Raw genomic sequence first — 27,145 nt, forward strand, 5'->3', positions numbered from 1 at the left:
TTAAATGTTTTATGACAGGATAATTTATATCCAACATATAAAACACATATCTTAGAGGTAACTTTAAGAAAATATATCAACTTTTTTAGATAATCCAAAGTAGCAATAAGATTTTTTATATTATTTCAGCCTGCAGAAGGGTAAATTTAATCAATGTGCCGATTAAAGAGACAATATATTAACAGTGAAATTATTTATATACCATGGTATGTGTATATCTATCTGTGTGTGTGTGTGTGTGCACGTGCGCTCATGTGTATCAACTAACCAAAACTCAGGTAGTAAACTAAAGCCGTTTAAAAGGCAAATTGAAAAAAGTGATGCTGGTTTAAGTTTTCTGGTTCTTTTCATAAACTACAACTTCCAAGTTGTGTTTTACAACTCTAGTGAGATCCAAATAGATAATTCAACCTGCTACTTTTGTTGGTTGTTCCTCATTCTTTTTCACATGTTAGCTTTTATGTCTCTTTACTGATTACATAAAATAGTACTCTCATTCTCAACATTTCTCCCAGGAGAAGTTAAATGAGTTCAATTAGGTACTGAGTTCATTTTTCACTTTACTTTTCAGTATTCACCTGGTCTAAAAACACTATTAACCGTGTAGTTTTTCTTCCATCCTTTTAAATCACTTGTTTGTAAGCGTACAGTGAAGGAACTGGATCAAAATCAAGGTGAACTATGCCTCCATATAAAAAATTATCATCATCTCAGATTTTCTAGAATGTTCAAACGTTATACTAAAACTAATGGATTTAAAAATTAATACTGCTTTGAAGAGGCATTTATCAGAGGTCATGGCATGATCTACAACAGAAAGTTTAGTTTACTGAATGTTAGTTGTAAAGAACAAACACTGGCACCTCATGTGGTCAGAGTAGCTGAAATGTCTTTTACAGTAGTTTCAACTTCTTGATTTGGCTGGTCTGGATCAAGAAGGGCAATGCTACTGGAGCTTTCACACTGTTCATCTACCTTTGGGGAAGCAGCCTGGTCTTGATGCTTTTTGTTCTCTTTAGCAAACCCTACGGTCATGTTCTCCCCAGAAGGCTGAAATGGCCTCTCTGAATGAACCACTTGTTTCCCTACTTCTGCTTCTTGTTCACACAGCAGTCTCTCCACCTCCACCTCGAGCTCCAAAGTCTCCTCATCAGCGTGCACATCTAGTTGTTGCATCAACTCCTCCAACTTCTTGGCCTTGCGGAGCTCGTTTTGCTGTATGATCGTACAAAGGTGTTCAGTGAGTTGCTCTTTAAGCTCAGTCTTGCGCTGTAGATCTAGCTTTGCTGTAACATACTCTGCTTCAGCCCTGTCAAACCGCTTCCTGCAGGGACAGGTACAAAGACTGGTCCATTAGTTTTCCATTGAAGAAGACAGTCAAAGGAGGGCCTAGAAATAATAATTAAACTCCAAAATCGGGAAAAAAAAATATATATATATGATGAAAATATGGCTATTAATACTTTACGGACACTTATCTACATGTTAGACAAAGTAGGCTATTGCTGCTGAAACTTCCACAACATGCACATTTGGACTCTCCTAACCTAAAAACATTCTTCGACACCCATTTCTTCTTTCCAAGGCTGTGCTTGAATGAAAGCAGGCTGAGAGGTTAATTCAGTGGTGTGCTAGCTCCAGTGGGGGAGAGCCCTAATTTGTAGTGTTTATCAATTTCTGTAGTAAAAATACTATTACTATGGCCAATTTCAAGCTATCAGTGAGACATCACTGAATACAGAATTGGGAAGAGATACACAAAATCTCTCTCATGAACCAGGGCGAGCCAGCTCCAGCACTCAACTGGTTAGATTTACGAGACAAAATAATAAGAGATGGAGAAAGTAGAAAATCCGTATCTTTTGATTAATGGAGTAGAAGAGGAAGAAAAATTTTGGTGGAGAAGGACATGGACAGTGGTTCAGAAATGACAGAGCGCAGCCAGCCCAATGATACTAGGTGAGAGTAAGAAGTAAACACCAAGTAGAAGAGAAAACTTCAGGATACGTTTAAGCAGGGTTTCTCAACCTCAGCATTACTGACAACTTGGGCCATGTAATTCTCTGTTGTGGGGAGCTGTCCCGTACATTGCAGGATGTGCAGAACATCACTGGCTTTCTCTCCTTAGTTGTCAGTAGCACCACTGGTTGTGAGAACCAAAAATGTCTCCAGACATTACCAAATGTCTCCTAAGGGGCAAAACTGCCCCCAGTTGAGAATCACCAGGTTAAGTTGTTTTCACCCTCTCCACTCTGTAACAGACTACTGTTAGACTTCTATTAAGAAAAGTTTATTACTTTTATATATATAGAAACTCCATAGGTAGGTAATGCCAGACTTATTTGAAGTAGGGTAATTCTACTTGGGGAAGTCACTTTGCAATCTTCCTTTTTCTTTTTTTCTTCTTTTTTGCCTTTTCCATATAATGCGTTGCTTTTCTTTTTGCCCAGAAAAGAGGATGACCCCTACCTACCAACTAATTATTCTATTTAGTTACCACTAACAGTTGTGAAGGCCATGACGCCTTAACTGTTATGACTGCCTTACCTTACTCAACATAATAAATAATTTCTAATACTAGAGTTATAGCAAAAAAGAAACAGGTATATCTCCTTATGCAAGATTCTCTGTCTTGGAGGGAAATATAGTGAAAAAATAAAAGGCCTTGCTTTTAGAGAACCCAGGGTGCAAAACCTGCCTTTGCCATTTACTATGTGTGTACCTCCTTTGTTGAAGGCTTTTTCTGGATGTAACGAGCAGATATTCAGTCATACTCACTCAGGTAAAAAATGGGTTTTATTGTAGGATACAAGAGGCAATCTCACAGGCATGTCATTGGAATCAAAGGCTATTGCTCATGCTAATGCTGAGAAACCACAGTTTCTCTCATTTAGGCTTTCCTATCATATTCACAGCCCAATATGGCCACCAGCTGTGCCTTGACATCAAATTCACTCCACTCAATCCCTCAGTGTTCCAATCCCCAAATTCCAGAGGGAGGACCTGGGTTGGCTTGGCTTGACTCGTATCAGTTTAAACAGAACTCTTAGTGCCAGGCCATGCCATGCACCCCAGTTTAGTCTATGGATTAAATGTTCTGGAGTTCCCATTTTTGTTCTTATCAGGTGTGTCCCAGGCTCAATATCATGAATACAAAACACAGCCAGGTTCCTGTGGAAGAGGCTGGAGAAAAGGCATGCAGTGACTGAAAATTCCAGTATGGTGACCAGGGGTGGTTTCTTGAACTAAGTCTTGGTTTATCTGTAGAATGGTGATGATAATAACATCTCATAGGAGTGTTAATTAAGCATTAAATAGAATAAACAGGGCAAGTGTCTAGCCCAGTGCCTGGTAGGCATTCAAGAAACAGAACTACTTCTTCAGAGCACCAGAATAAAAAAGCACTGTTAGTATACCACTAAACATGTATCTAAAATTAAAATTATGTACAATTTAAGGACTTGGTGTTTATATTTGAAAACTTATTTATATTATGTTCATTTCTCATATTTCATTTTTTTACTGTCATCTAGTAAATATAAGAATGAGAACTAGATGTTTTTCAATTACCCCTATGTTAAAAGAATTGTTGTAAAGGAGCTGTGTTGGGTATCTGGATCCCTTATTTCCATACTTTATAACATATCCTGTTTATGAATGTTCTTTCATCCAGCTTAAGAGCTCTAACAACATTCTCTACAGGTATACATATCTTGTCTCTCCCCCCAGCTCAAACCTCCCTTCTCTGCAAGTCTGTGGTCTCCCTCAGCCAAAGTCAGTTAGTAAAGATTTACTGACTGGGCTCATGAATGCTGAATTGAAATTAAAATTTGCAAATAGGTCCCTAGGTTTCCAATGATCTTTCACCCTGGATAAATCACTGAAGATTCTGCATTTTGTTTATTTATTTAAAGTCCTTCTGGCCAGAAACACGCATATATATATATATTTTTTACAGAGTGATTTATGTGCAAAATATTGATTAGTTTCACAAACTGCACTATGAGTCTGGGGGTCAGGGGGATAATACCAAATCAGAGTATGAAGACATACTTTAGAACAGAATAATAAGAGCATTATACATAACATAGTAAGACAAATTGAACTGGAAATGTAATTATAGAATTGTTTTATTATTTTAAAGGAATGTTGAATGATTTAATGAATCTTATTTAAAGGATTCTAGAAACTGTCTCTTGGTTTTGGTTCCCTGAAATTTTTTTAAAACACCATTAACCCTTGGCATGTCATTAGGTTCCAATGAAATACTTAGTTCTTCAGTTTCTTTCCTGAGCAGTTCTATTTGTAAGGATCAACATATCATTATTTTTATCCTTTCTTAGAAGTGTTCCAGAGAACAAAGAGAAAATTTACTTATATTTTGAAAAATAGACTTTAATTATAGTTTGCAATTACTATATGGGTCCACTTTTATAAACCTAAGATATATTATGGGATTGTTGAAATATATTTTTTCCTATATCTTGAAACATTTTGCCATTTCATCACCCTAGGAATTATTTACTCATTACTCATCAATTATTCATATTTATGCTAAAAAAATTAAAATAATAAGAAAACAGAGAATGATGGAATGACCTAAAAGGATGATACTATAATGAAATAAATCATCATCGCTTAGTTTCCTTACTGTTTTGCCAAAGTATTACATCACCTTTAAATAAGGTATAAAAGAAGACTGGAAATAGCACACTTGTAATCTGCTCTTAGCTTTCACTGTTCAGATGAGAATTATTACTTTTTGTTTTCTACCCAGAATGACAAAGAAAATTGACAGATGAAGACATTTTGTAGTTATTAGACAAATCAAAAGATGCATGTTGTGGAGGCTAAAAAATGACCGCCCCCCCCCGCCCCAAAAGATAGTCATTTCTTAATCCCAAGAACCTGTGAACATTTCCTTAAATGGCAAAAGATGTGACTAAGTTAAAGATTTTGAGAGGAGTCTATTCTGGACTATCCAGCTGGGCCCTAAATACAATCACATGTATCCTTTTAAGAAAAAGGCAGAGAAACTTCTGAGAGAAAACAGGAGGAATCAATGAGACTATGGAGACCCAGAACTGAGTAGTGTGGCCACAAGCCAAGGAATGTCTCCAGCCACCAGAAGAAGCTGGAATAGGCAAGGAATGTATTCTTCCCTAGAGTCTCTGAAGGAATAACAACCCCATTGACACCTTGATTTCAGACTTCTGGTTTCCAAAAGCATAAGAGAATAAATTTTTGTTGTTTTGAGCTACCCAGTTTTTGGTAATTTTTTATGGTAGCCCTAGCAAATCAATATAAATGCAGAGACAGGCTAGATTCTAGATGGTGAAACTGACCATGTAGGTGAAATCTCAGAGTATGAGTCTTCAGAAAAACACATCTTAGATGAATTTCCTCAAACTCAAGAATCAATGAGTGAAAAATATATTTCTGAGGATAAAAAGGAAATACGTTATTCTCTGAGAGTTAATAATTTCAAGAGGAAGAATTTTATCATACAATATTTTACAAGTACCTGGACCATCCTGTGTGGCTGAAAGGATATAACGATATTCTTTTAGCTTTTTATAATGTTTGCAGTCAAATATTACTTGATACAAAATTTTTTAACAAAGGTGTTTTCCACAATCCTTTATTCTTACTTCTTTAAATTATTCATAAAATGACTTAAAATATTTATGTATATATGTTTACATGTGTATGTGTGCATGTGCGTATGGGAGCGTCTATTAAACATTGATGGCAAATGGTGATCATTGTTTTTCCTGGTATACTGAGGGTTAAAGAAATGTTCTACAGGCAGGCACTCTAGTTGTACAAGCTGCCTGCGCAGCACATGGCAGCACTGTAATCACAGCTGTGAAGAGCAGCAGCAGTGACAACTCTCTCCGCTGGGACACTCCAAGTACCATCTCCTCAGAGGTGGATACCCTGACACTGCTCTACAGAAACCAATTTTAGGATGAATTCTGGCCTATTCGTATACAAGAACATTTTGTGGACACAGCACCATGCCAGCCACTACAGAACTACAATGTTTTTATTAAAAAAAAAAAAATCAAGGAAATCTCCCACAGAACCACAGAAACTGCCCTGCGGATTACCTTCTAGTAGAAATCTAGACCATAATACTATATCACCAATCTATACTTTCTTAATAACCACAGATGTAAATTTAGAAAATACTATCTTAATCTTATGCATGAACAAGATACAACCCTGGTTCTAGTCTAAATTGTCAGTGGCTTCTCTTTGACTTAACTCAAGAGCTTATGTTTTTAAAAATAACCTCACACATACGATAAGGATACTCACATACATCTATGTCAATACTAGTATCATGATAAACTGTCATCTTTAGCTTAAGAGATGTAAAAATTTACCATATAAAATCTTTTTACTATATAAATGTGTACTAAAATATTATTAAAAATATTCATATACTACGGGATGTCTTCTCTTTTAACCAGAATCCCACCTTCTTTGTGGTTCTCAGAAGGCTTAAACTATGACATTTCTTATATAATTTTCAATGTACAAAGGCATCCTCTTCAGCCTCCCCTAGGACTGAATTAAAACACGATCAAATGATTTTTCTGTGGAGATATCCAGAATAATCAGAATTATTCATTTAAGGAGCTACAAAGGCATAAAAATGTTCCTCTGGCAAACTTAAGTTACAGAGAATAAAATGTGCTAAAAATCTACGCTTAATCTTAATAAAATCTTGGTTAGCTCCTTAATGACCTTATTAACAGAAATGGAACCACCAGTTATCAGCTACTGATGGCATTAATTTACACAGTTAATTAATAAAAGCAACCCATTAGGTCTAAGAGCATATGGTCAAACAACAATTACAAAAATCACAAGGACACCACAAACCTCTTTCTTAAACAATAAACAGTGAATTAAAAACCACAATCAAGCATTTCCGCTTTATTAAATTGTTACATAAACATTCTGATGCTGTGGTTTACCCTGGACTAATGCGGCACTCTGATTGATTTCTAGTGTTACAGAGAAAGATGCAAAACCGAGTCATTAACACAGCATTCCCTTGTGAAAAAAGACAATCCAGGATGATTAAAGCAATGTTGAAAGGACTGATAACCCTGAAATTGGGCTTAATTTTTTGCTTTTATCTGTTTGCAAAGCTCATGTAATTCTTTACATGTGTTAGTTTGTTTTGAGAATATGCAATGATGATTTTTTCTCTTTAAAAAAATGCCAATCATTAAAACCAAGGAAACACATGATAGCAAGCCATTTTATATACAGTATAATTGCAAAAAAAAAAAAGAAAAAACTTCAAGCTTTCAAGACAGAGTGGTATTTTCTTTCAAATACTCAAAGGTTTTAAAAAATAAACTAGATCTCCTTTCTTTGATGAAAACTGAAATGAGAAATAGGCTAGTCCCTATACCATCTCACATAATCAAAATTTCTAAAAGAAAGAGCACAGACTTGGTGTTAGAATAATATATAGAGTTCTGGGGCAAGTCATTTAGACATTTAAAGAGTCTCAAATATTAAACAGCTGATGGTTTAGCAGGAAAGACTAAAATGTAAATAAATAATGCAAGAAATGCTCTAACAGGGATATAAACAAGGTTAATGGGTAGGGCAGAGTTAAAGAAGACTTCAAAAAGGAGATACTTGATTTAGTATAAAACTGGAATAAATACAGCGCCTAATAGGGTCATTATGAGGCTTAATGATGATATATATAAATGCCCTGGCCTAGCCATAAACGTTAACTAAATTAAACTCCTTGTTCAGAGTTCCATTTCCCCAACTTACCAAGCATATGAATAGTCAAGGCTGGCCTGATCAATCCGGTTCCTGAGGATTCCAATGTCGGCTGACACCATGTCATCTAAAGCCTGTAACTCCTTCTGGATCCTCTTTAGTTTCATGGTTTCTGCCTGAGTTCTTTTAGATCTATACAATGAGGAATATGAGTGGAAAAATAAAAACTTTTAAAATCATGTATCCATACACAACATAAGTGAAAAAAGCAAGCTACTGTATATACAATATGATTATAATGTGTAAGTTTTAAGAATTAAAAAAAAAACTAGAAAAACTGAGATAAAACAAATGCTGGTAACATTTTGGTATATCTCTAAAACTGCATTTGCATTTTTCCTCCTTATTAGGCCAAATTATCTATTAGCACATACTTTTTTATACACAAGGAAAAAAAGTAATTTAAAAAATACCAATAGAGAGTTCACTCATAGGCCTATATTCATTCCATAAGGATGAGAATAAGCACTAAAAGGATGTATCTGTACAGAGAACTGGATATGCTGGAATACTGAACACAGCTTTCCAAATTCCAGCCTTAAACTCTTCTTGCTAAGCCTACTTTCATTTGTCTGATACTTGGTGGACGCCAAGAACAGCTGCCTACATTAAACACCATTCCTTTGTAAGTCTGAGAACATCTATTTGGTTTTATTATTTTTTAAAATAATTTTTATTGGGGTATAGTTGATTTACAATGTTGTGTTACTTTCAGGTATACAGCAAAGTGAATCAGTTATACATATACATATATTCACTCTTTTTTAGATTCTTTTCCCATATAGGCCATTACAGACTATTGAGTAGAGTTCCCTGTGCCATACCATAGGTTCTTATTAGTTATCTATTTTATATATAGTAGCGTGTATATGTCAATCAGTTTTAATTTTCTTAAGATTCATTTCCCCAAACTTCTTTGATTCCTCTTCCTTAGGAAAACTACAGGTCCTCAAAATTCTTCTTTCTGGGGCTTAAAACCAAACACTCTTTTTGTTCCTTTGTTTAGAAGCAACCTCAGCCTTCTCTCCAACCCCAAGTACATCATCTACTTAAGAAACAGAATAAACAAATACAAAAGCCAACCTTTAATCACAATTCCACTCATTTTGAAATTTCATACACATTCTCACAGGAGAATAAAACTCCCAATAAAACCACTATACTGCAACTTACATTCTCCTGATTTCTACTCCATTATGCATTTACCTTTATTTTCTGCCTACAAAAGTTAACCACGTGATCTTTTTACCTCAAGTGATTCACTATCCATTTAGTAATAATCTAATCAGGTTATATTTCCTTACACTTCTGTCTACAGTAATACTTTCTGTCTTAAATCAAAAGCACGTAGAGAAGAGTAAGTGCTGAGCCTGTAAATCTTTTTGTAAAATCCCGAGTAAACAGCCTCCCCAACCTCTTCCAAACTGAAGACTACTAAAATGCTTTTCAATAATCATGTTTCAATAATCACATTGTTTTTCTTCTTGAAACATAAGTTCAGTAAGTTGAGTATTTCCTATGCTTCATGAAAGATCAAGGTGTACCAGTAAGAAAAAAAAATCATTATTTTCAAATACATACATCCCTTTGGCAGATAAAATCCTGAATTACTCTTATACCCACGTGCCTTTCTCTCCATTCCTATTCCTTCCTCTCCCCCTGACACATACACCAGCTTTGATGAGTAATAGTTGTGCCAGACTTTTCTGGAGATCTAAAAACAAAATGCCTCTGAATACTTGCTTGCATTTAGTTCTCACTATTCTCAATCATTGCTTTATTGACTGAGCTTGGTTTCCTAAGGCCACAGCACACTAGAAACTACAAAGAGGGAAGAGTGGGTGAGGGATGGGCAAAGTGGCTCAAATAGGAATGTTGTTGTTCAAGGCTTGTACAGTGCAGTAAAGGAAAAGGGATCGCCGACAAGCTCACTCTGGAAGGTGAGAGAAAAACTGAATTGTATACAGTATGGGACAATGCTCATAATGGTGACCCACAGTCAGGATAAAAAGTTAAATTATATCATGTACCTTTTATCAGTGGGGGCAGGATACATTATTTAAGAAAAATGGCCATAGGAAATACAATTAGGATTTGTGGGTGTATAAGTCACTTATGTGGAATAATCTTATTCCTCTACATGTCAGATGATTAAGGCCTATGTGAAAATTAAAACCTGCATTTGTTGCTAATTTACTTATGTTGATAGCTATTTACTGCTCCCTTATGAATGTGTAGATGGTTAAAACTAAAAACACTGATGATGATCCTTAAGTTTTAATTGCCCCTGTATTCATAAATACATTATAATCTATGCTTAAAAAGCCCTCCTTAATAAATTAAGACTGTAATTTCAGTATCATTTGTAAAGCATAATTTGTTTAGTAGGTCTTAAAAGTAATGGTTGTAGAGAAAACGCCATTTATTAGAACAGACATAGGAAAATAAATATAAAACATGACAAAACTAATTACAGATTACAAACAAGCTCTCCTGGTTCAGGTGCCTCACCTTTCTGCAATAGCTTTAGCCAAAAGAGCTTTCTTACGTTTATTTTTCTCTTCCATTAGCCGTTGTTCTTGTTGGAGGACTTCCCAACGAGATTTTTCTTGCCTAGGGAGCAAAAGTATAAAAATGAGTTTCTGAAACCCTGCTCCACCTTACCAGTCTCAGTTCCTAAGTATAAAATTTAATCAACCAGATTATATATATTTTCTTTCAAAAGTCCTCTTAGGGCTTCCCTGGTGGCACAGTGGTTGAGAGTCTGCCTGCCGATGCAGGGGACACGGGTTCGTGCCCAGGTCCGGGAAGATCCCACATGTTGCGGAGCGGCTAGGCCCGTGAGCCATGGCCGCTGAGCCTGCGTGTCCGGAGCCTGTGCTCCGCAATGGGAGAGGCCACAACGGTGAGAGGCCTGCGTACCGCAAAAAAAAAAAAAAAAGTCCTCTTAAAAGGAACCCGTCTGTAGCTCATTATTTTGTTCTAATAGGAACAAAGACTATGTTTTGAAGTAAAGAAGGCTTATATAAATTGGCCCTTTGAAATCCATTATACATATATAACCTAGGAACCCAAACTGGAAGCCAGAGTACTATGGCATTTTTTGAGTACAAAGAAACTTGTTTAAGTTAATCATGTGTTATATGCAAAATAGAAAGCAAAATAAGTTGTTCTGTAACTAATTTCATATCTTTTATAGTTTTCTATAATACACATCTTCACCATGTAATAACCCTTAGCACAGTAACCAATGTTTATTTCATACATTCTCTTAGAATTTGCTCACTTCTTTCTAGCTCTTAAACCTTTTAAACAGAGTGAAACACTATGAACTAAGACTTGAATGTTGGGCTAAAGAAAAACTCCAAAGATCTGAAAACATGAATTGTCTTCCCATCTTTCCAATTCTAAAAGAAATATATTAAAATTTCCTGTAAATTCATGAACTTAATGTCAACTCAAATTAAACACGGTAATGACAAAGCTATTTGCTCCTATTACTGTCATTTCTCACAGCCATTATATCAAAAATCTCTATTCCCAGACCTAGTAACCACTTGCAAAATTATCCTTTTCTCTCCATTCCTACAGCCTCCACCTTAGTGCTGGCATTGGTCCTTTCTCATTTTTACTACCTGCAGGTACCTCCTCCCAGATACCTTAGTTCCAGCTCACCCAGCACCCAAATGGTGTGCAACAGTGACACCTGGATTTTCTCTAACCATTATTTTTATCAGGGCATCTCTCCTTCAGGGGTCTTGGTGGGGTATTACAGCATCAAGGAACTCACTAGGCAAGCATCTTCTGCTTCCAAGTCCTTCTTCACTTCCTTAATTCTCTATTTTCTGGCTTATCTTGTGCCTCCTTCAGAAAAGTGAAATGTCATCTCTGACCTTCTCTAGTATATACTTTTCCTTTCCCCCTCTTAGAGCCTCAGAATTTCTCCGTTTTAACAACAGTTCCTGAGATTACATGTCTTCTATGAATATTTTCTCAAGTACCTAAAAAGAATAATTTTCCTAACGACATTCAGTCTAAATTCTCCAGCTCAATTTACACACCCCCACTACAACTTGTCTCAGGACTTTGCTGGTAAACTACACTTAAGACATTAAAAGTATGCACTTGTTTAATTTGGGTCTCATACTTCATGTGGCCTTCTGTCTCTTGTCAAGATGATTTCTTGGCTATAAACCCCTGGTGGGCAGGAAACACTTAAAACTCAGTACAGAATCTGGATTAGCAGAGATTGGAAAAACAGGTGAGATTAGAAAAAACATAAGACACTTTGAAAAAGAAAGACTCAGAAAATGGAAAAAAGAAACAAATACCATTCTTTCTTCCCTGTGAGTGACAAATCAGGAGGAAATAAAGAGTGGATATTCAAACATAAACTATATAATAAAAAAAAATTCTGATTATAAGAATTCACAAGTCATAGAATGGTAATTTTCACAAAAATGTGGCTAAACCAAATTCTGCAGGTGGTTTCTAATACAAACACATTAAAAAAATAAATCTAATGATGCAGCTGAATTATTTAATTAGTCCTCTCAATTTCCAATACTTTTTCCTTTGACCATCCCTTCACGTCTCTTCAGAAGTACCCTTTTCTGGGCCAATGGAGATGCAATCTGGAAGTTGAAAGAATGGGTTCAATTTGGGGAGGAGTACCATGCATATAAGAACTGGTTCTGGTGAGTGTAAAGGGCATAGACTCTGGATCCAGAGAGTCCTGTATGTGAACCCCAACTCTGCTACTTATTAGTGGTGTATTCACTTTGGGAATACAGTATCTTTGAGTCCAAGATATCTCATCTATAAAGTGAAAATAATGAACATGCATTGTAAGACTATTGTAAAGACTAAATAACATAAAACATAAGAAGTGTGTAACACTGCTACTTATATTTAGGTGGTAGCTATTTTTCAATAGTTTATTCATTACATTTCTACGTTAGAATATAAAACAAACAAAATGCATTTCTTCAAAGCCCAATGGGAAAAAAACGTTAAAATGGAAAAAAGTCTCATGGATATACAGACTTACTAACAATTCCACTTTCTTTCTTTCCAATTTGCAATCTGGTTTTGGAGGTAGAACCTCAGCATTTTTGTGACCTTCATGGGAATTCTTAAGTCCTAGTTCCCCTGGTTGACTTTCAATACCCTGTGGTTTTCCATCACCAATAGGAGAGGTGAGTGTGGGGGGAGTGGGGGGAGAAGAACATGGTCTTTGAGTATTAAATCTTTGTTTTGGTGCAGAAAGCAGCTGCTCTGGAGGTAATGAGGTTGATCCATCTTGAAGTCCAAGTTTTTGGCTTTGCTCTTGAAGGGCTTTTTCTCGCTGAAGTTGTTGTCGACTTTTCTTCACAGGGAGAAGACGCCGCTGTGGTTCAAATGGATCTATACAAAAAAGAGAATGGAGAAAAATTCCTTTGTGTGAGCAGCAAATAATTATAATTTCTCTAAGAAAATAAAGCATTAACATTAAACTCTGATAATTCTGCAGGGTTTTTCTCCCCTTCTCTTTCTTAAAATCCCAGAGAAAAACAGCCATCTTCTTGCAGAGTTTTGACAGTTCTCCGATCATACCGTTAATATTTAACAAAAACTTCCTTAGTTCTCAATTATCTTTGAGTAAGTCCATTTGTCTGTGAGTTAGGCCTTAGAATACAAAGCAAGGTTTCAACTTGATTTGCTAACTGCCAAAAGAATCTAATATGACCAAAGTAGGTAGACAAATGAATTCTCTGATATGTCTTAAATTTGATTTATGGTTCTGTCTGTTCTTCTGAAATAAAATGGTGGTTGTTTTCAAATAGGCTTCACCTTTCTTAAATTTTAACAGATCTTAGGGTAATTTGATACATAGGTAGACATGATACACAAAGTAGAGCTGAATGAAGTCTCTTAATTTTAGGAATGCTAGTTAACCCTAAATTGTTTTCTTTCATCTTCCAAACAGTCCAGGGCTGTGTTCCCCAGAGTGTAGTTAGCCTTTAATCAATGTATGCAAGTTAATTTTAATAGCAGCCTGAGCAAAGCAATAGAGGAAGATAAAACAATCGGGAGAAATTTTTCTTAAAAGCATTACAAACTAAATGATAACACTTCTATTGTACTTTCTGGATTGTCCATACCAGTGTTAACCTTGTAGGTCAGACAACTGGAGAATCTTGACTCACATTCATACTATACTACATAAGATCTGTAAGAGATATTCTTTACAAAATGCCTGAGAAATGAAACTATGATAAGTTCTAATAAATGAACTAAGTGTGTTTTTTAAATCCTGCATATTGACCTTTGAAACAACATAAGCTTAATATTTAAATTTCCCAAAGGAGAGTTAAAAGCTTTGGAGTCAAAGTTCTGGTGTTGCTTTTCTCCACACCTCAGTAACCTTAGGCAAGTCAATTAATTATTCCATACCTCAGTTTCTTCATCTGTCAAACTGGTTGAAAATTTACTTGCTCTACTTATCTCATGGAGTTGGTGTAAGAATTAAAGAAAATATTTTCAAAGACATACAATCAAAAGTAAAATGTTATTGTTGACTTTAGACAGAAACACAAAGTAGAGTCCTACATCTTGCAACAGAAACTTATTCTTGGCTACTGATCTTTATTCACACCATCAGAAAATGTCACTGAGCCTGCTTACTTTTCAGTTACACTTGTTAGCTGAATTATTAATATCCCTCTGAAAGTCAGTAATGCAGCTTCCATTTTATTTTGCATTTTCACAGAACCTACCTATGAGATTAAAAATGCTAACTTTTAAACTCCCAAACAACAAATCAGGTCACTTAAGGATTAAACATATGACAAAAAACCTCTTGGAACTAATAAGTCATTATAGCAAGGTTACAGAATACAAGATTAATATACAAAAATCAATTACTTTCCTAGCAGCAATGAACAAGTGGAATTTGATATAAAAAACACAGTAACGTTTACATTAGCACTCAAAAAAAAAAAGAATTACTTAGGTATAAATCTAACAAAATATGTACAAGATCTGTGAGGAAAACTACAAAACTCGAATGAAATCAGGGAACTAAATAAATGGAGAGATATCCCATATTCATTGGTAAGAAGACTTAGCATTGTCAAGATGTCAATGTCAGTTCATCCTAACTTGATCTATAGATTCACCACAATACCAATCAAAATCCCAGCAAGTTATTTTATGGATATTGACAAAATGATTCTCAAGTTTATATAGAGAGGCAAAAGACCCATAATAACCAACATAATATTGAAGAACAAAGCTGGGCTGGCACTACTTGACTTTAATGCTTACTATAAAGCTACAGTGGGTATCAGCAGAAGAATAGAATAGAGATCAATGGAATAGAACAGAGAGCCCAGAGCCCATATTAATACAGTCAACTGATCTTTGGCAAGGGTGCAAAGGCAATACAATGGAATAAAAATATTCTTTTCAACAACTGGGCTGGAACAACTGGACATCCTCAAGCAAAAAATAAATAAATCTAGACACAGACCTTATGCCTTTCACTCAAAATGGATTATAGACCTAATGCAAAACTCCAAACTATAAAAATCCTAGAAGACAACACAGGAGAAAATCTAGATGATCTCAGGCACAGCAATGACTTTTTAGATATAACACAAAAAGGCACTATTCATAAAAGAGATAACTGATAAACTGAATGTCATTAAAATTAAAAACTTCTGCTCTGTGGAAGACAATGTCAAAGGAATGAGAAGACAAGTCACAAACTGGGAGAAAACATTTGCAACAGACACATCTGATAAAAAAGGACTGTTATCTAAAATATACAAAAAACTCTAAAAACTCAATAGCAAGAAAACAACCTGATTAAAAAATGGGCCAAAGACCTTTAACAGACACCTTGTCACCAAAGAAGATATACATACAGCAAATATGCATATGAAAAGATTCCAAATCACATGCCATCAGGGAAATGCAAATTAAAACAAGATACCACTACACAACTATTAGAATGGCCAAAAATCTGTAACACTGACAACACCAAATGCTGGTGAGGTTGTGGAGCAACCAGAACTTTCATTGTTGGTGGGAATGCAAAATGGTAGTCACTTTGGAAGACAGTTTGGTGGTTTCTCGTAAAACTAAACATACTCGGGCTTCCCTGGTGGCGCAGTGGTTGAGAGTCCGCCTGCCGATGCAGGGGACACGGGTTCGTGCCCCGGTCCGGAAAGATCCCACATGCCGCGGAGGGGCTAGACCCGTGAGCCATGGCCGCTAAGCCTGCATGTCCGGAGCCTGTGCTCCGCAACGGGAGAGGCCACAACAGTGAGAGGCCTGCATACCGCAAAAAACAAAAAAAACAAAAAAAACACTAAACATACTCTTACCATAGGATATAGCAATCGTGCTCACTGGTATTTTATTTTATTTTATTATTTTATTATTTTTTTTTTGGCGGTATGCGGGCCTCTTACTGTTGTGGCCTCTCCCGTTGTGGAGCACAGGCTCCGGACGCGCAGGCTCAGCGGCCATGGCCCACGGGCCCAGCCGCTCTGCGGCATGTGGGATCTTCCCAGACCGGGCCACGAACCCGTGTCCCCTGGATCGACAGGCGGACTCTCAACCACTGCGCCACCAGGGAAGCCCCTCATTGGTATTTTAAAGGCAATAAAAACTCATGTCTACATGAAAACCTGAACATGGATGTTTACAGAAACTTTACTCATAATTGCCAAAACCTGGAAGCAACCAAGATGTCCTTCAGTAGGTGAATGGATAAACTGTGGTACACACAGACAATGGAATATTATTCAATGCTAAAAATAAAAGAAATAAGCTGTCAAGCCACATAGAGCATGGAGGAACCTTAACTGCATACTACTAAGTGAGAGAAAACAATCTGAAAAGGCTATATACTGTATGATTCCAACTATATGACGTTCTGGAAAAGGCAAAACTATGGAAACAGTAAAAAGATCAGTGACTGCTAAGGACTGAGGAGAGAAGGGATGAATAGGCAGAGAAAAGAGGATGTTTAGGGCAGTGAAAATACTCCGTATATTATGACAGATACATGACATTATGCATTTGTCCAAACCCATAGCATGCACAACACCAAGAGTGAACCCTAACGTAAACTACAGACTTGGGTGATAATGATGGGTCAATGTAGGTTATAATGAATGCGCCACTCTGGTGGAAGATGTTGATAATGGGGGTGGCTATGTACATGTCAGGGCAGGGAGTAAATGGGAAACCTCTGTATCTTCTTCATAATTTTGCCATGAACCTAAAACTGCTCTTAAAAAAAATTAGGTTTTTAGGAAGAACTGGAAAAAAAAGGAACATACTGTTTTGCATACTTATACTGGGGGCTGCAAGTATCCAGAAGACTGTGGTAAACTGGGAGCACAAGCACAGTTTAAAGGGGGCAATCCATAGCCACCTCTAGCCATTAAAAATGGCAGCTGTCACTAAAAAATTTAGGTCAGTGTTATCAGACATTTTGATTTTTCACCAGAAAAATTCAGATTTTTATGTAAAATATAGGGAATTGCATCAATCAAGAAAATCTAGGTTATGCTGTAGAGGCAAAGACCCCTGGAATCTTTGTGGTTTTAAACAACAAAGGTTTATTTCTCATTAATGCCACGTGCCAACTGAAGGCCAGCAGCATCTTTCTGCTAATCAGTCTCTTAGGGCACCAGGCCGACTGCACAGCCATTTAGTGTTGCTAGCCCCCATGGCAGGTGAGAAGAGAGCTCAGGAAGGTCCTGGTTCAGCAATTAATTGCTCTGACCCAGGAGTGACATAACACTTCTGCTCACAATTCAATGCTGAACTAGCACTTGGTCTGATCCAAAAACAACGGCAATAGGAATATACTGGGAAGAGAAGTGAACTAGAAGTATTTTCACCACTATTAATTTAAAAAGAAATTTAAAGATTAGATAACCCAAAAAAGGAAAAATAGAAAGACAAACACATTTCTGGGTTAAATCAATCCAAGAGGCTGAGTTTAAGCTCTACTTTCTCCTACCAAGACAATCATCATTTGAATCATGTGTTGATCATTCCCTTCCTTTGCTTTTTATGTCATACTGCATCTACAAGTATTTCTTTAAAATTTTATTTTGTTTTAACTTTATATAAAGGGTGTCATGGTGGATGTAATCTTCTTTAACTTAGTATGATATTGCCAATATTCATCCATATTGTTCATGTTGTTTTAGCCATTCAATTTTAATGCTAATTTAATTTTAATGTCTCCTCTTGTATAGGTACAAGAATTTACCTTAGATACCATCTAAGGACTGTTGTGTCATAAAGTATAACTTTAGGAGAAACGTCAAGTTGCTTTCCAAAGTGCATTCCCTCTGGCAACGTATAAGATCCTGTGGATGCACTTTCTCTTCAATATATAATAGTATCAAACTTTGATTTTTGTCAATCAAATGGGTATGAAGTAGTATCTCACTGTGGTCCTGATTTGTAATTCTGATTGTTGATGGTGATAAGCATCTCTTCATATTTCCTTTACTAAGAAATATATATTCATATCTTTTGTTGATTTTTCTTTTGGCTTGTTTGTATTCTTCATATGTCAGCAGCAATTGGAAAATATAATTAAAGAGAAGATATTTCAATACTAGAAATTATCAAGTATCTAGGAACAAATCTAGCAAGAGGGTGTTCAAAACCTCTACAGGAAAAATTCTAAAATTTTATTAGACGATATTAAAGAAGACCTAAATAAATGAAGACACATACTGTGTTAGTGGTAGTGTTCACAATGTGAACATGTGAAACCTCCCCAAATTGATCTAAAGACTCAATGCAATTCCAATAAAAATTTCAACTGGGTTTTCCATGAAATTTGGTAAAATCACAAAATTTTTATATGAAGGGGTAAAAGTTCAAGAGTAGCAAGGAAACTTCCAAAGAAAAAGAACAAGGGGACTAGACTACTAGCTATCAGGAATATTGCAAAACTTTAAAACACTGTGGTATCAGTGCAGGAATAGATAAGCGACCAATCGATTAGAATAAAGAACAGAGAAACAAGCTCATACATGTCTGAAGCACTGGTATACAACAGAGGTAGCACAGCAGATCAACAACAAAAGGTGGGATCTCTTCAATAAATGAACCCGGGAGAAAACTGGTTATCTATATGGAAAAGATGAAATCAGCTCTATCCTTCATACCATATAAAAACAAACAAAACACTCACCAAATGGATTAAGGACTTAAATGTCAAATCAACACTTTAAAACACATCAGAAACACATTTCTTTATGCAATGTTTTGAATCTGCTACAGCTTATAATAAAAACGATTTTTAAAAACTTTTAATTGAAAATAGGGATTAATATCTTTTAGAACTTATAGTAGGGTGCTAATTTCTTAAAATACAGAAAACGTTGGCTATAAAAGAAGAACAAATTTGTCCATATTAAAATTAAATACTTTCTTCATTAAAAGATAAAAGTTAAAAGATAAATTACATATACTGTGAGAAGATATTCATAATTTAACTGGCAAAGAACTAGTATCTAGAAAAAAGAACTCAGGACTTCCCTTGGGACACAGTGGTTAAGAATCTGCCTGCCAATGCAGGGGACATAGGTTCGATCCCTGGCCCAGGAAGATCCCACATGCCATGGAACAACTAAGATAGTGCGCCGCAACTACTGAGCCTGCTCTCCACAACTAGAGAGCCGCATGCCACAACTACTGAGCCCATGTGCTGCAACTACTGAATCCTGCGCGCCTAGAGCCCGTGCTCTGCAACAAGAGAAGCCACCACAATGAGAAGCCCGTGCACCACGATGAAGAGTAGGCCCTGCTTGCCACAACTAGAGGAAGCCCACACACAGCAACGAAGACCCGATGCAGCCAAAAATAAATAAAATTAAAAAAAAAAGAACTCGTGAATATTTTCTTTAATTAGAAATTGACAGCACTGTTTATTTACAATTTTTTCATTACAAAATAAACTATACATTAAATAATATGTATGTCTCTGTTACATATACACATCCAACTTGTACGAAGTATAAAAACTCATAACACAGTTTTATAAAACATGACTGCAGTAGACGTAACTGATGTTCAAGGACTGACACATTACCCCTCTTTTGGAACACACAAGATAATTTTACTTCCTGTCCTCCAAGTCATATGACTTACTTTTGCTAAATGAAACATAAGTAGGAGTGACACATTCCCAATGCTCAATTCTCAATCTTCTCCTGCCATGGTGAACTCCTATAACAATACCAAATCATGGTGTGTAGTGACCATGTCAACCCATGGAAGACATGAAACTAGAGTGGAAAAGAGATCTTTATTATTTCAAACAACTGATACTTTAGGGATACGTGTTACTGCAGCTTAAACTGGCTTAACCTGATTTCATAATTTTCAGTACTTCTGAAAGTGTATTTGCCCCTTCTTGTTCATATTCCCTTGCCTTCCCACCACCCTGAATTTTGTGTTTCATTCCTTTGATTTTCTTTATATATATCTCCTATATTCCTAAAAGAATATACCTGCTTTGTATGATTTTGAACTTCTATACATGGTATCAGACTGTATATATTCTTCTGCAATTTGTTCTTTTCATATATTAAGTTTATGAAATTTATACATGTTAATACATGTGACTATAGTTCATATATTCCCACTAGCTGTATAGTAGCCCAGTGGATGATTATACCACAATTTATTTATCCACGCCCTTGTTAATGAACACTTGGGTTGTTTCCAGCTTTTTAATATTATAAACAATATAAACAAGATTATTAAGAACTTTTTGACTTTCCCAAATGCCCATATGGGTTTCTCTAGAGTAGTCTTGTCTTTATTTTTGCTGGCAACCAACCCCATCTTCATAGGTTATTTAAATATAAATATATATATATATATTTTTTGCGGTACACGGGCCTCTCTGTTGTGGCCTCTGCCGTTGCGGAGGACAGGCTCCGGACGCGCAGGCTCAGCGGCCATGGCTCACGGGCCCAGCCGCTCCGCGGCATGTGTCTTCCCGGACCTGGGCACGAACCCGCGTCCCCTGCATCGGCAGGCGGACTCTCAACCACTGCACCACCAGGGAAGCCCTAAATATATTTTTAAGGCTGGAGAACAGCTGGAAGGAGCCTTAAAAATTAAAGATTCAGCTGTTCTAGTCTTGTAAATAAGAACTTCAAGACAAAAAGATTTAGAGGCAGAGCTGGGAGATCTTCTATATACCAATCAGCGTTTGGCTATGAGTATACAAAGATGCTGAGATGTTTTCTTAAGGTGATCAAAGACTAGTGAGTTGACCTCTATGCTCTAGCCTCTCACTGAAATGCTAGGTCTTTAAGTTAAGGTCCTTAACGTACGAAACGTTACTTCCACATAATGAACCCAATGTTTAATTTAGCCTTCTACATTAAGTCTTCTTTCCCCTGGCAAACTCACCTCTGCTAACACGTAATTTCTGTGAAATTTTGCCAAGCTCCACCCAACCACCAGCACAGTAAAGTTCCTGCTAATTCTGTAGCAAGCTCTTGTACAACATCTACTACCACATTATATTATAGTTTGTCTCCTCATTAGACTATAAGCTCTTCGAAGGCAGGGATGAGGCCTTGTTCATATCAGCATCCCTAATTGCAGAAGCTGATACCCGTAACTTCTGGTCAGACCAGAAGCAGGGGTACTAGTACTCCATACATCTGAACATGGGAATGTCAGTTAATTACAAACTGTAGTGTAACTTTTATGATTTAGTTTTAAAAGGTCTCTGGACCAGTCAAAATTTCGTCTATCTACATAATCTACACTGGCCTTACATTACAAATTTACTTCCTTTTCCACTTGTCAGCCCTAGATTATTTTCACAACCATGCTAAAAATGCACAAGCTTACCTGAGAAAACATCCAGTTTTCTCACATACTCTAATTAAAGGTATGGCAGAGCTTATTTAATTTTCTCCCAGAATGTATAAGTTATGGCACCAAGAATGGTGTAAGCTTACAGAAGAGGTATGCACTACCAGGATCACTGTACAGAACTTTACGAAATTTCAACCACAATCAAAGCACCGTTTATATTACCAAGAGTTTCTCACAAAGTATCAGCAAACTTAATTTCTTCATTGAAAGATAACAAAATAGTACAAGTCCATTCAATGATTACGTTATAAAGCTGGAGAAGGAAGCACAAAATTTTAGCTTACACTAAAGTCAGTAGATATGGATGGATGGATGGACAGAGGCGTAGATAGGTAGCTAGATATTTCACATCTATCTTCTCAAAGACCCTTTTGGTTTGCTGACTCTCAAGAGTTGGAAAGAACTGCAAAAATCACCTGGCAAGTGAAAGCAAGACTCCAGATGTCTTATGAAAAGCACCAACTTTTTGCATTTATTCAGACTCCTGTGATCCTTTTTCCCAATCATTGCCTTCTTCTATAAATTCATCACAAACCTAATATGGTGTGTGCCTCTTCTCCTTCCTTTACTCAGACCCCAACCCTCCAACCACTGATCTATGCAGCAATCCCCCTAAGAGGTCACTTCCTCTCCCAAGTCCCCTTACTTTCGCCGGAAAAAGTCAAATCCCTGAAATAAATGCCTGAAGTCTCTTTTCTAAAAGTAGACCCCAGTCCTCTGTGCCTGCCCCCCTCCCCCAGCCGTGGCTCCAAGCACATCCACTTCTGGCGCCCTCTCAAGCCTCTCCTCCCACTTATAGCTCCTTCCCCTAACACAGATAACCCTTTTCCCCGCCCCCTTCCCCTCAAAAACTGCAACCCCGCCCCTTCCCCTTAACAGACCCAAGAATTAAATCTGTGCAGACCCGTCCCTTTACCTTTAGTCTGCTTTAGTCGCCTCAGCTCCTCCTCAGAGAAGCCAGCCCAACCCCGCGCCATCTGCCTCGACTTGCCAGCACGCCCAGAACGCCCAAACCTCAAAACCCCAATTGCCAACACAACTACCCAGGCACATCCGGGTTCTTCCCCGGCCGCGGCTGACCAACCAATCAGCGCATCGAGCTCTGGACGCAAGGTCCCCTCTCCCGTGCAGCAGGACCCGGCTCTCTTCGAGGCTCTCTCCGTCAGTGCCGGACAAACTGCGTGAAGAAATCGTGGCCTCGCAGACATTCATTTCCCCTGACCTGGCTGCTCTTTCTCCCTGTCTCCTATGCTTGTTGGGTTATCGCTTCAAGAGGTAAAGGGGGAAATAGCAATGGAAATAAATGTGGAGATAAACAGGCAGTGAGGAAGTGACTACGAGTCGGTGGCGGAAAAGGGAGGACAGAGCTGCCTCTTGGCGCCCTCCAATTTACTGGGGCGGAGCACTCTACGTGTTGGTGGTGGAGGGTTTCGCTGCGTGGCTTGTAGTGGCTTCTTCCAAAACTGCGCTGAAATCATCCCGGAAGTTGACTCAAGAATGTTCAGATTTAGGCTTTTAATTATAAAGAATCATTTCAGAGGACTGGGGTATAATAGTGGAAAAGGAACAAGACACGTTTAACAGCGTAGCCAGGTCTCCCCCAGGCTGTAGCGACTCCTAGATTTCTGTTGATTGGGAGTTGGTTCTTCGATTTTGTGAAAGATTCTCGCTAATCTGTAACCTTTCTCCTAAGGGATGTCTAAATCCCTCCTCTTAAAAATGATCTGTCCTCTGTTTTTATGTTCAGAGAAGACAATGTAGAAAACGTCGGCGCTGGGGGGATGGGAAAACACTTCCTAGGCTTCTCCCGCCTGGAGTCCTGATTTCAATGTTCTGGTACTACCTTGAACACGTTACCACTCTGGGCTTCCATTTTCTCATTTTAAGCAAGATTTTGGAGATTAAAAGATGCAAACGTTGTCAAAGTACATATAGATCAGGATGATTTAAATGAGACCACTTAATTTTTCGTGTTTCTCTTTTCACTGTTTTGCATTTTTAAAACGAGTTATTTTGGCTTATATTTAAAAATCACATGTGTGGCTTTTGGTTTTAGTGTGTCAATATTTTTAAACAAATTGAAATAAAGAAGTAGACTAAAACTAAAATACTACACCAAGAAAAGAGTTGGAATGAATATTTCAAGCTTAAAGAGGTGATTAGAAGGTGAAGGGTGTTTGGAATTCTCTTTGTAACCTTTAAGCTTTTAAACTTAAAAGCAATTTCTTAAATTTAGGTGTGCACAAACTCTTCATTTTAAATGTGGACTCATTTTTCCTAACATTTAAAAAAATGCTATCCAAAAGGATTGGAGGAGCCAGATTCATCCAGTTTTTGAAGCTAGACTAAATACGTTAAAGTATACAGATAATCTAGCTTCAAAATAGTAGATGGGGCTCGGTACATTCTGGTAGTTAATTCAGTTTGCCATTTACAGGCATCAGCTATCTAGTTCCATCTAATAAAAATGAACCACCTTGTATGCCCCATGTTAAATTTTATACATAAACTTTCTTTAGCTCACTTTGGGTAGATTTCAAGAAGTGTCGTAATCATAATAGAGATGAAAATTAAGGTATTTTAAAAAGTTTTGCATTAACCCTGAATGAGAACCAAAGCACGAGCAAGATTATGGTAAAAGACAACATCTGTATAAAGTTATAATTTCCAATTTGCAAGCTTCTGAATCTACTGTTTGTTGTTTCTGTTAGCTCTCCCTCATGGTGACTGGTTTCTTCAAATAATGTATATTTTATTGGGAGTTTATCTTCAAAAAAGTTCTGTGAGAGCCCTTTATATCTTGGATTGAGAGACTACAGATTGGTTTTGCTGGTCCCTGGAAGTTTCATTTGCTTTAAACCAGATTTAAGGTAATTTTTTAAACTTGTAATATAAATTTAGATCTAACCCCCACTGTATGATACAGGCCTCAAGTATCTGTAGATGCCCTTTAAAAAAATATATATATATACACATATATATATATAAAACTCAGAGATAACAGTCTTCCTTACTGCTTTTACAAAGCAGTAGGCTGAGTTTTCTCTAATCCTCTGTTACCATGTGGACCATGGTAATTAATTTAGGAGTTGTAAATTAATTTAGGAGTTTCCACACTCTGAACTTTATTTCGGTGATCTTGTCTCCATATGTGTTTAGGAATCAAATCCCCAGCACACGTTCAGGTAGAGTACCCCTTGGAATTGCTTTCTACATCTCTTTTTGCTTTCTTTTAAGTTCTGTGATGTATTTTTTCTTTTAAATAAAAATATGTTGTGTACTGTACAGCATTTTTGTGTTTGTAGCAAAAGGGGACCATCTGTGACAACTTAGACTATTATACTGGCTCCAGTTGATTCTCCAACAGAGAAGCTAGAGTAATTTTTTAGAAAAGAAAAATCTAATGTCTATAGCCTGCCTAAAACTGTAAAACAGCTTCCCATTGCCCTTTGAATAAAATCCCAGTTCCTACATGAGCCTGCATGATCCGATCCCTGCCTACCTCTTACATGACCATTGTGCTGTCTTTCCCTTTATTCCACATTCCCTACACTCCAGCCAAGTTGGCTTTCTTTGGAGTTTTAGAACATGCCAGTCTCTCCTGGCATCCTGTACTGCCCTACCCAAGGCGTTCCCAACTCCTGTTCCATTTGGCTGTAATGATCTTTACTTTATCTGGCTGGCTCTTTCTGCTTCAGGTTTTGACCTGAATGTCCACTTAGACTTCAATGACTACCCTATTCTATCCAAATAGCACCCCAGTTTTTTACATTTCTGTGTTCTTTATTATTTTCACTTAGCACTAATTACAACTCCTAAATTATTTGCATTTGTTTATTTTCTGTTTCCCTTTACTAGTTAATATCTCCACAAGTTCAGGTGATGCATCTTTTATTTACCAGTGTATAAGTGTTTGACACTTACTGAGCACTCACATAAATATTGAAAGAAGAAACCTTTCAAAGTTAAGTACTGAAACATTTCCACATCTTATATATTCTGAGATTCCTTTCCAGTATGAGTTTCTATGAACCCCATTTGTTACTTATTGCTAGTTGCAGCCATGGCCTCATGGTTTAGTAAATAAAAAACATTAAAAATAGGCTGAAAAAGGGCTTCCCTGGTGGCACAGTGGTTAAGAATCTGCCTGCCAATGCAGGGGACATGGGTTTGATCCCTGATCTGGGAAGATCCCACATGCTGTGGAGCAACTAAGCCCGTGCGCCACAACTACTGAGTCTGCGTTCTAGAGCCCGTGAGCCACAACTACTGAAGCCAACGCACCTAGAGCCCATGCTCCACCACCACAATGAGAAGCCTGTGCACTACAACGAAGAGTAGCCTCCGCTCACAACAACTAGAGAAAGACTGCATGCAGCAACCAAGACCCAATGCAGCCAAAAATAAATAAATAAAATATAAATAAATTTATTAAAAAAATAGGCTGAAAAGAAGATGCCATTTTATAAAGCCTTTAAAATAGCATTTCAGCAGTATCCCATAATTTTCAATATATGTCTTGCACATCTATCAGATTTATCCGTAAGTAATTAATAACATGATGCTATTGTAAATAGCAATTTTATTCAATTTTTAATATTTTGTGTCTACTATATAGAAATAAAATCAATTTTTGTTGATCAACCATGATAAACATACTTTATTTTTTTTTAATTTTGTATTTATTTGTTTTTATTTTTGGCTGTGTTGTGTCTTCGTTTCTGCACATGGACTTTCTCTAGTTGCGGTGCGTGGGCTTCTCATTGTCATGGGTTCTCTTGTTATGGAGCATGGGCTCTATGCACATGGGCTTCAGTAGTTGTGCATGGGCTTAGTTGCTCTGCAGCGTGTGGGATCTTCCCGGACCAGGGCTCGAACCTGTGTCCCCTGCATTGGCAGGCAGAATCTTAACCATTGTGCCATCAGGGAAGCCCAACACACTTAATAGTTGTAGCAGCATTTTTTAAAGTAGATTTCATTGGATTTTCTACCTGGATGATCATGTTGTCTGCAAACGACAGTTTTACTTCTTTCTTTCTTCTAATCTACATGCCTTTTCTTCTTTTCTTGCCTTATTGCACTGGCTAGACCCACCAGTATAATGTTGAATAGAAAAATGAGATTGGGTATCTTTTCTTGTTTCTGATCTTAGGGGAAAAGCATAAAGTCTTTCACCATTAAGTGTGGTGCTAGCTTTAGGTTTTTTTGGTAGATGTCCTTTATTAAGTTGATGTCCTTTCTATTCCTAGTTTTCTAAGAGTTTTTATCAGAAATGGATAATGGATTTTCTTGCATGTGTTTTCTGGGCCTATTGACATGATAATATGATTTTTCTTTATCAGATTCTTAATATGGTGAATTGCATTGATCAGCTGGCCAATGTTACACCAATCTT

At 37.0% G+C, this 27,145-nt stretch overlaps 1 protein-coding gene across 1 annotated transcript; it reads right to left on the minus strand.

Moving 5' to 3' along the window:
- Positions 1-136: 136 nt before the first annotated feature.
- On the minus strand, positions 137-22,742 carry GORAB (golgin, RAB6 interacting). The gene is made up of 5 exons (XM_082833060.1): positions 22,667-22,742; positions 12,876-13,227; positions 10,333-10,434; positions 7,813-7,953; positions 137-1,324 (listed from the first exon to the last, which is right to left on the minus strand). The coding sequence occupies exons 1-5, from the start codon at positions 22,725-22,727 to the stop codon at positions 865-867; spliced, it is 1,116 nt and encodes a 371-aa protein (XP_082689186.1). The 5' UTR covers positions 22,728-22,742; the 3' UTR covers positions 137-864.
- Between the last annotated feature and the right edge of the window lie 4,403 nt (positions 22,743-27,145).

Source organism: Leucopleurus acutus (assembly GCF_964270905.1).
Source record: "Leucopleurus acutus genome assembly, chromosome: 2".
NCBI lineage: Eukaryota > Metazoa > Chordata > Mammalia > Artiodactyla > Delphinidae > Leucopleurus > Leucopleurus acutus.

Coding starts and splice junctions, on each gene's coding strand:
- GORAB (XM_082833060.1), bottom strand. CDS start 22,727: ATGGCGCGGGGTTGGGCTGGCTTCTCTGAGGAGGAGCTGAGGCGACTA. Junction 13,228..22,666: donor GCGACTAAAGCAGACTAAAG/GTAAAGGGACGG, acceptor TTTTTTGTATAG/ATCCATTTGAACCACAGCGG. Junction 1,325..7,812: donor CTTGACTATTCATATGCTTG/GTAAGTTGGGGA, acceptor CTGTCCCTGCAG/GAAGCGGTTTGACAGGGCTG.